The sequence below is a fragment of the Phaseolus vulgaris genome, chromosome 9 (genome assembly GCF_051622355.1).
Source record: "Phaseolus vulgaris cultivar YP4 chromosome 9, ASM5162235v1, whole genome shotgun sequence".
Taxonomy (NCBI): Eukaryota; Viridiplantae; Streptophyta; class Magnoliopsida; order Fabales; family Fabaceae; genus Phaseolus; species Phaseolus vulgaris.
In genome coordinates, this window is record NC_143506.1 from 31,353,934 (window position 1) to 31,364,507 (window position 10,574).

The following is a 10,574-nucleotide window of genomic DNA, read 5'->3' on the forward strand; positions in this document are numbered from 1 at the left end:
TAACTATAGGAAAACATTAAATTATCATCCTCATACAATCCACTGGGTTCAAAACCCAATTAGAGTACCCGAAGGAAGCACAATGAGACTTTGCGTAAATCCACGACCAAACATTTACCTGTACCAAGGCGAATACTTCGAGCGCATCTACCACCCCCTATCAAAGGACACACAATTCCTATGATTCCAAATACCACTCACAACTCCAACCCAAATTGCACCCCAAACGTCATTAACCGAATCTGAAGCCTGACTTAACCTGAACTGTAGAAAGTTTGCCAAAGGATCCTTATGAATAACGAAGGATACGCCTAGCCACTTAAAACAAAGACACCAAACACGCCAAGCGAAATCGCAAACGGAAAACAGATGACTGGACGACTCTTCCACCATCCTACACAGACAACACAAAGGATTCTCAATCACCACCCCGCGTCTTTCTAGATTTACCCTAGTAGCAACCTTATTCTCTATCACCCTCCAAGCTGTGAACAAAGCAGAAGGCAAGGCTTTGCACCTCCACAACTTACTGTAAACTGGAGGGACCTCCCCAACTGTATCCTTCCTAACTTGAACATAGGCTGAGTTAACCGTAAAAGTTTTGAACCCCCCAGCCTTCCAAAACCAACAATCTTCCTTCCCCAGTTCCAACTTTGCCCCTTGCAACAGCTGAACCAACTGCTCCTCCAGAGGCTTCTCCCATTCGAAAAAGGATCTACGCCAAACAAAGTGCCACACCCAAACACCATCAATCCAATTCCCAAGCTCAGCCACCTTTGCATCTTTAGCCAAACTAAGGGAAAACAGTCTCGGGAAAACGACCTTCAAAGCTCCACAACTCAGCCAACTGTCCTCCCAGAAAGAGATACCCTTCCCATCACCAACATCCCACTGAAAACCATCTTCAAAACTTCTTCCCCAACCCTCCGAAGCCCACACCTCCATCAAATCTTTCCACCAAAGGGAACCCTTTCTGATTTTACCCACCTCTCTCAAATTTCTCCAACCACCATATTTAGAAACAAGGATTTCTTTCCACAAACCTCCTTTATCCGTACCCAACCTCCAAATCCACTTACCTAACAAAGCCAGATTAAACTTCCTAAGGTCAATAACACCAAGACCCCCATAATCACGAGGCTCACAAACTTTTTTCCAGGAGACCCAAGCGATCTTCCTACCATCAGAACCCCACCCCCAAAGGAAATTCCTTTGTAGCCATACTAGCTTCTCTGCCACCACAGACGGTAACTTGAATAGTGACATAAAAAATAGCGGAATTGAGGACAGAACAGACTTTATCAAACAAATCCTCCCAGCCAAAGATAAACACCTACCTCTCCACCTTGAAAGTTTACCCTGAACTCTCTCTAACACCTCGCTCCAAAAAGCACCACGCTTGTGACTTCCTCCTACCGGCAATCCTAAATAAACAAACGGGGTCACCATCACTTTACAATTAAGAATAGCCGCAAAATGTTGAAGCAAGCTCTGACTCAACCCCAACCCGCCAATTCTACTTTTCAAAAAATTCACCTTAAGCCCAGAGGCGAGCTCGAAGCAAAGTAGAATCGCTTTAATATTGAATACACTTTTTGTATTAGCTTCACAAAAGAATAAGGTGTCGTCAGCATATTGTAACATATTTACTTTCACATTAGCCTTGCCAACCACCAAACTGTCAATCAAACTCTTCTCTTCTGTCATCCTAGAAACCCCAGTCAATCCTTCCGCAACTATAAGAAAAAGAAATGGGGCAAGCGGGTCGCTTTGACGAAGTCCCTTCCTAGGAATAAACTCCCTAGTTGGGCTACCGTTCACAAGCACAGAGACTGAAGCAGATTCTAGGCAACCTTTTATCCAGCAAATCCATTGGACACAAAAGCCCAGCCTTTCAAGCATATAATAAAGAAAATCCCAACTTACCGAGTCATATGCCTTCTCGTAGTCAACTTTGAAGAAAACACAACTCTTCCTTTTCCTTTTATATTCTTCCAACACCTCATTAGCCACTAAACCCTAAACCTCATTTGGAAAGTAAATATGTTACAATATGCTGACGACACCTTATTGCAAATGTTTAAGGTTAGAAATATCGTCTAATGGACATTATTTGTGTGTAAACTTGCATCCGGCTAGTGTAGTATGTTGACCAAGATTGGGCTGTAGGATAACAATGTGATGCCCACAATATATCTGTAGGTGGAATAGGATAACCAGCTTTCAACTTCACCTATAAAAGTAATAAATATAAGTTTTAAGTTAACACTATTAGTGACTTTACATTTTAATATATTTTGGGTATACCTGGACAAAATGATTTCCATGGACGTGTCCAATTGCTATGATTCAATGTTGAGTGAAGTTACTTGGTGATTGAGTTCTTAACAAAAAAATAGTCAATGATTGTATCGTGGACAATGAAACCAAAATAACATCGTACTGATTAGCAATAACGTATCCCATGTCTGGAATTGTCATCCACTTATATGTTCCTGCCTGCAAATTCAATTGAGAAACAAAGTTAAATGGTGAAATGCAAAGTACAAATGAAAGGAATGAATTTTGGTGGTAGAATTTGTGGTAAGTGTCCTTCCATAGATTTTTTAGTCGAACAACTATCCTCTTGCGAGTGTAAGAAATCCACATGTTCAAAATAAGAAGGCATTCACTTAGTTGATTTCATGAATTTCGTAGGACGAGCCATCTTTATAGCACCTTTTGTTTTCACCTTAGCATGTGGTGCGTTAATAGATGTCTTCTTTGGAAAGGCTATCTCTTGCAATTTAGTTTTAATGTTAACCTTACCTGCAACATCCAACTCTTTGAACCGCTTCGCGATCACCTCAAACTCTTTGTCAATTGACAACTCAGATGAACATTGTTCACCTGCAATATCTTCAAAGCTTAATCGAGTCCACATGACATGTACTGATTTAAGTGGTATGCTACCCACACCAAATGAATCCAATTGACACGCACACGGAAGACCATGAGTACATGTAAGAGTACATCCACACTGACTTTTATCAAACCCCACTAATTTGACTCTATCAAGCTCTTCGGAAATAAGGTTCAAAGCATATTTTGACACAAAACCTAACAATTTTTTGTAAGTTGTAACCTTAAACCGATGTCTCACCACATGAAGACTCTTTTGAAATGAAGCTTTGATTGCATTATGTTGTAAAATAATCATCTTATTGATCGAATCCCAACAGAAACATAAATCCCCCATAGATTTTTGAAGAATTCTCTTTAGGCTCCAGTGTGCCGCCTTAACCTTGTTACTTGTTGTGTTTCCTAAGTGCATTACCTTATCTATCCATGCTTTCACAAATTTTTCTTTGTGTGGACGTAACCATGTATCCATCACATAATCAACAAATATAGGCCATGGAGAACAGACAACTTGAAGAGCGTTGACACGATCTTCAAAGGCCTCAACAATATCACAATCCACAAGTCCCCAAGCTTGCATAACTTGATCCCAAGCCTCCCTTGGATGCACCAACATTTTACATTTTGCTTTCACATTTTTATCAATGTGAAATCAACATAGCAAATTATAAGCTTCAAGAAACACGATTCTCACTACATTCATTAAGGCAATATCTCTATCACATACTACCACCCTAGGGTATGAATCAATTCTAAAAAACAATCCTTTAAGTCTATCAAGGGCCCACAAAAAATTGTTTTCCTTTTCTGCCGCTAGTAAACAAAATGCAATGGAAAAAGTCAAACCAGTTGATGTAATCCCAACAACCTCAAGTAAAGGCATCCTATACTAGTTCATTTTTGTTGAACCAAGTGGTGTTCAATGCTTTGAAGAATCCAAATCCTTTGAAGGATGATGAAGCCTCTGCTTTGCTTGATGCTGCTGTGCTGGTTTTAGCTTTGTTCTGGGGTAGTTCAATGTTGTAATCAACACTTAGATTAAATCTCAAAGCAATTAGCATCTCAATTTTATCAAAGCAAAATGATTTTCAAACTAAGTTGAAACAACCGATTGTTTTGTCGAAACAACCAATTGTTTACACTTAGGTGTTTTGAGAAAGTTTGAAAACTGTTTTTGAAATGGTGATTTTGTTAAGTAACAAAACAACCGATTGATTCGAGGAAACAATCGATTGTTTGTTTTAAAACCATAACAGAAAAACTGTTTTCTTTGACTGAGCTTTAAATGCTTTAACTGAATACGCTCCAGTCATTAAATGCTTTGACCAATCAATTTTAAATGCAATTAAGAGTTTGTTAAGATTTGATAACAAACTATATTCTTAGATATATTCTGAAAAACAGTTTTGATATATTAAGAATCTTGAAACAAAGTTTTTAATCTAAGAGAGTTTTTAAAAAGAGTTCTGAGATTGCTAAAGAGTTGAGAGATTGATCAAGGTGCTGAATAGGATTCTGCTTGTATTGATTTCAGATTTTCATCTGTAACAAGTGTAATCTTTGTAAACTGCTGAACAATTTGTTTGTGTGTGTTGCTGAGATTGGCTGTGTGTTCTTGAGGTGTTCAAGATCAACAATCTTAGTGTTGGCCAAGGAGAGTGTGTTTCTTGAGGTGTTCAAGGTCATTCTCTTGGTTGTGGTGTAAGTGATCAAGGTGTGATTGCTTAGTGGATATCCTCAGGGTTTCTGAGAAGACTGGATGTAGCTCTAGTTTTGAGTGAACCAATATAAACAACTGTGTACAATCTTTCTATCCCTAACTCTTTAAATTCAGTTTGTTTGTTGTTTGCTGGTATAAACAACCGATTGTTTCGAAGAAACAACCGATTGTTTTTCCTGGTATTACAGTTTTGCTTGCTGTTTTGGCTAACTGAATTGCTGAATCAATTGGTTTATGAAATAAGTTCATTCTAGCTTTGAAAAGTTTGCGAAAACCCCTTTAAACCATTCACCCCCCCTCTAGTTTAAAGCCATCTTTTCTAACAGTTTTGTATGTACTATCCATCAATATGACAATATTAAATGAGTTCACTAGCTTTACTGAATCTGGGTGTGTCCAAAATATATCTTGCACAACATTTGACACCTCTTCACACCTACACCAATGCACGTACATGTCTCGCTCCAGAAACAACATGAACTGTTGCATTTCTGTTCTGTGACCTCGTTGTGATCTTTAGTGAATACACATTGCATTATAAACTTGCTTTATTGTCGTCACATTCTTCTCATTTCTCTATTTCATTGTTAGTAAAATATTTCTTGCCTTCACTGAAGTTTTAGTCATATCCTCCACCATAACCTTTTCCTCTACATTTAACCTTCCAGCATACGGATGACCTACCATTGTCTCTGCCAAATCATGATTGTGAGATCCACAAATTAATTCAACCAGCCACTCTTGACCACCTTTGATTGGTTTGCCTCGCAATCTGAAAGGACACTCACACTTCCTACTTCCCGTTCCACTTATATCTACGTCCTTTTTATACCACCTGTATTTACCTCCTCTCTCACAACCTAATAATACGAATGTCATCCTTCCTCGTTGATTCGTCCATGTATCCGACCTTAATATAACAATAACAAATCCATAACTATAACCAACACTTCTCGCCCACTCTAACAGCTCATCTCGATCACAAAATACCTACAATAACATATGCCAAATTTTAAAATCATTCATAAACAATAACATTCAAAACCCCAACATTTACATTACCTCATTTGTAGTAAATGCCTCACTACACTTATGTGTCATATCTTCATTATCTAACGCATTGTAAGTTATTGACTGTTCCATATCAACATCGTCTAATCCATCCCATACATCAATCTCTCCTGAAATTCCCATGTATGAGTCCTGTGTATCCATTCACAATGTTGGAAATTTTTTTTTACTTAGCTTGTGGAAAATAGTAAACTATTCTGGATATGGATATCCATAATTCAAAAAACAACTACGGATATGAATATCCATAATTCAAAATACAACTACGGATATGGATATCCATAATTCAAAATACAACTACGAATATTTAAATCCATAATACAAAAAGAAATTTCGGATAATTATATCCGTAATGCAGTGATATGGTGCAGAAAATGTTACTGACTTACGGACGCTTACATCCGTAAGGTTAAAAGAAGACTTCCGGATATCGGTATCCGTCATTACATGAGCTCGAACAAAATGCGATAAAAAGGCTTAAATATGTTCTTACCTCACAACAATGTCAAAGTGCAAACGACCCCGTCCACCACCACCGTAAATCCACCTCCTATGCATTTCAAAGCACCACCAAAGAAGAAAACCAACTTTCTCCGCACCCTTCACAGCTTTTCAAAATAAACATTCACAACTTTTCAAATTAAAGAAAACAAGAGCATAGTTAGATTTTGAAAACTTCGTCGAGTGCAAAAAGCAAATGATAGAGTGCTGGAAGTAATTGTCTAAATAGAAATGCAAAGCTAAAACACATGTGTTTCCTTCACCCTCACCCTTTCCTAGCCTTGGCTAGGAAACCATAACTATTTTGTTTTGTACTCCCATCATTTCTTTCTATATTTTTCTTTTCTAGATTATCCTTTTGCTGTTATCTTCTTACCCTCGTCACTTCCCTCTTGTTACCATCATCTCCTTGTTCATGAGTTTTGTCATGAACTCATGGAAGAATGTCCAAATTTTATTTCTTATAGGTTATATAATTTAGAAGTTACTTTTTGAATTATTTAAATTAAAAGACTTTTTAAGTATAAAAAATGACTTCTATATTATTTAATATAAAGAAATTTTATGTTAAAAATAATTTCTGCCTTGTGTTTTAGATTTGATAATCTGAACTTTTTTTTATTTAAAATATAACTTTTAAATTATGTAATTCAAAAATTACTTTTGAATCTAAAAATCTATGGATTGTGTGATTAAAAAGTTATTTTTTTAATAAAATATTTTTTTAGATTATATTATTTAAAATGTAATATTAACTTTTAAATTACATAATTTAAAAATTAAAATTTACTTCCAAATCGTTATTCTAAATGATATAATATTCTGAGGTTTTCTCAAATCTCTTTAAATAGATATAATTAATTTTTTGATCTTACTCTGTACCCTCCGTTTCCCTCCTTTTTCCACTACAGACTCACGACATCTATGTTGGTATGGTGAACCACCACACTTCCATCAAAGAAGTCACAAAAGCCATTCTCCATCTGCTGCTCCACCACGTACAGGATGAAGGTGCTCCTTTTTACTTTACTCTTTCACTTTTCCTAGAGTTAGGTTTCTTGAAAATTCATTTTCGCAAATTTTTCCAAATGTTTGAAAATTTTCGTGGTGAAAAACGAAACTCAGAGGCGTGAACAATAATGTAGGATAGTTTTTGTAAATTGTTGAGATATAAGGAGAGAAATAGAATTTTGACAGTGACAATAGCAATCTGTGTGTTTTCTTTTAGTTTTTCTGGAATTCATTATTCTTCCTTTGCATTGTTCATTGTTCTTCTTTTGCTAGTGCAATCTGAATCAGTCCTGTGAGAAACGCGCACGTAGTGGCGTTTCCCGACGAAACAGTGGACCGAGTTTAGAGAAGATCAATTGGAGAAACGACATCAGTTTTTTTTCTCGCGAATTACAAAGAGGTTAGCGTTTTCCGACGACCTAAATCTGTTTCTGTACGGTGTTCAGTGGCGAGATAGGTGACTGGATCATTTGTGGACCTCTACTCTTGGCGTTTTCCGTGCGTGAGTCACCGTTGTTTCGTTTTCTTGGAGCAAGTTGGCGAAGTGTAATCGGAGGAACGATGCGGTGTGGTTTTTCTCACCGACGATTTTACGACGAGATAACTTTGTCTTCTCAAATGCAGAACAATTTTCGGTAACGACTTGTTGCAACAAAGCTTTCCTTTCCGCGATTTTCCGATTTCACGATATCAACTAAGAACAGTGCGTTTATGCTATTGCAATTTTCATTTTGTAAGGTGCTTCTTTTTTTACCAAATCAGAGTAGTTTTTTTTACCAATTCTTTGATTTCGGTGGAGAGCTGATTTTTACTGCTGCCACTGTTTAGTGCGAAACGATGCTGCAAATTTGAGTGCCAACGTGAATTGAGGAGCTTGATTTAGCAATTGAAAATTCAAAGTTCAAACATAATATATACTGAGTATAAGACATTCCTCCAGCATTTAGGAGGGAAGTTAACTTACTCTCTTATCCCACAGTCACAAGAAAAGGATTTGACTATGAACCTAGACATGGATAAGCCTGTGTCACTGTCAACATAAGTAGAGAGATATTTTTTCGTAACTACTCCCAAAACACCATCTCCTAGTGCACAATGCTAACTCAAGCAATGAAACATCATTGTAGGTACTCCCCACTGCTGCTCGTTTCTGCACATGGTGCACCCATCCTTCACCATCATTCATTCGCGAATCAGGTCAGTCCTAACTTGGAACTTGGATTGAACACTGTGCATGACGAGAATAGAAGTAATCAAACACCTAACTTGGTTATTGATTGGTTTTCATTTTCTTTACTCGCTTCCTTTTTAACAATGTTAAAATTGTTAACATGTCATAGGTTATGAAAAGGAATTAAATTAAAATTAAAGAAAAGGAACGAAAGCCCCTTTTTAATACCTTAGATTGTTCTTTTGCGTGGTCCATTAACTAAAGTTTTCATATATTCTCTGAATGAAGGATGTGATAATGGCTGAATTGCATAATACACCTACAAGGTATTTTTTCACCCAAATATAATAAACCATATATGAATAAAACCCTAAGATAAATCCTATTTAGATATATGGTCTTACTAAAATAAAAAGTTCCTTAAACCAGATTTCTTATCAAAGATAAAAAAAACCATAAAAATAAGAAATATATTAATATCTTAAATAACAATTATCATGAAATTCATATATTAAAATAACGGAATAATTCTAATATATTTTGTTTAATGATTAGTGTAAAATATTTGATGTAGTAACAAAAGTCTTTGCTTATTCTTGTTAATAAAATAATATTGGTTATTATAGATGCGTTAAAGCTAACACAAAAAATTTAATTTATATTCAATATTTTTTTCTTTTCATACTGCTCTTGCTTCTTTGGGTTGTGAGCCTGACTTGTCCTTTCTTTAACTGTATTATTGATATTTCATTAATTTTTTCTAATGATATTAATCTATGTTTCCTAGGAGCTCTTCTAACCCAAATTATGATGTTAATAAACTAATGAATTGATTTCTGCATATGCTATTAGATACCCAAGCTGTTAAGATGATTCTTCTTGAAGTTTCTTCTTTTTGTGTAATATTAATGTGTATTGAACAGTTTTTACAGCTTAAATATAATTTGGCATATTGTTTGTATGTACTACAAGAAATATCACTATCATGATAATCTGTACTGTTTCGATGTCCAATTGTCCACCAATTCTTTTAAATCTTTTAAGTATTTAGAATAAATATAACTAGCTAATAATTTTATATGAACTTAAGAAAGTTATTGAGATTGTGATGTTGGTGTGATTTATGAATGATAAAGATATAAAAGACATTAGAATTTAAGTGTTTATGATAAGTTGTAAAATTGGTTAGTTTATTTAATTATATTCTTTTTGAACAATGTTTATTGAATAGTATTTTTAATTATGAAAAAATTACTTTGTTTGGAAATCAAATGTTTCAATTAATTATTTAATTATTGAGTAAAATCAAATGTTTTTAATTCAGAACCTATGATATTTTATGGGGGGTTTTGAAACTCATGATATTTTACGAAAGTTTTGAAACCTATGATATTTTACGGAGATTTTGAAACCCATAGTATTTTATGAGGATTTTTAAACCCATGGTATTTTACTGAGGTTTTGAAACCTATGATATTTCATGAAGGTTTCGAAATCCATGATATTTTATGGAGTTTTTGAAACCCATGATATTTTATGGAGTTTTTGAAACCCATGATATTTTACGGAGGTCCTAAAATCCATGGTATTTTACTGAAGTTTTTGAATCCCATGATATTGATATTTTACGACTCATGGTATTTAACGGAGGTTTTGAAAGACGTTTCCTAGGATTCAAAAAAAACTCGACAAACATGTTCTTGAAAAATGGTTTAGTAGAGAAAATTGGAACTCTAGATAAATGACTTAACAGAGGTTTTAATCCTTGTTAATGTAAAATTAAACTCCTATTAAAATCATTTTTTCTTATAGTGAATGACTTAAGAGGAAGTGTATTGTTATTCTTAGAACATATAACTACTATATTGAAGAGGATGTTCATTAGGGTTAAAAATATATTAAATATAAAACTACACAACATTCTTCATACTCTTTTTTAAGTTAATTTTTATTTGTGTTTTAGTCTAGTATAATTATTGCTTAAATCTTAAAAATAAGAACTATGACTTTATAAGCTTATAATGAAATTTATAAAATAAATTATCAAAATTATCTGAGCTTCTAATGTTCTAACAAAAATATTTTAGTTGGTAAACACACCATGAAATTTGGAGTAACAAATTAAGGAAAAGATTTGTTGTTGAATTATATATTATGAAAATTACGTGGATTATGTCGCATGGACATGCCATTGTGACA

General features: G+C 34.8%; 1 protein-coding gene and 1 long non-coding RNA gene across 2 annotated transcripts; one reads left to right on the plus strand and one right to left on the minus strand.

The window, feature by feature from the left end:
- Positions 1 to 5,197: 5,197 nt before the first annotated feature.
- On the minus strand, positions 5,198 to 5,836 carry LOC137822377 (uncharacterized). The gene is made up of 2 exons (XM_068627263.2): positions 5,684 to 5,836; positions 5,198 to 5,611 (listed from the first exon to the last, which is right to left on the minus strand). The coding sequence occupies exons 1-2, from the start codon at positions 5,834 to 5,836 to the stop codon at positions 5,198 to 5,200; spliced, it is 567 nt and encodes a 188-aa protein (XP_068483364.2).
- Positions 5,837 to 7,066: 1,230 nt separating this feature from the next.
- On the plus strand, positions 7,067 to 9,386 carry LOC137821499 (uncharacterized). The gene is made up of 3 exons (XR_011082819.2): positions 7,067 to 7,204; positions 7,478 to 7,839; positions 8,332 to 9,386. It is a non-coding gene; the product is annotated as an uncharacterized LOC137821499 (long non-coding RNA).
- Positions 9,387 to 10,574: the final 1,188 nt, after the last annotated feature.

Excerpts from the sequence above, each read along its gene's own strand:
- LOC137822377 (XM_068627263.2), bottom strand. The coding sequence starts at position 5,836 with ATGGATACACAGGACTCATACATGGGAATTTCAGGAGAGATTGATGTA. Across the intron at positions 5,612-5,683 it reads AGGCATTTACTACAAATGAG|GTATTTTGTGATCGAGATGA; the intron begins GTAATGTAAATG and ends ATGTTATTGTAG.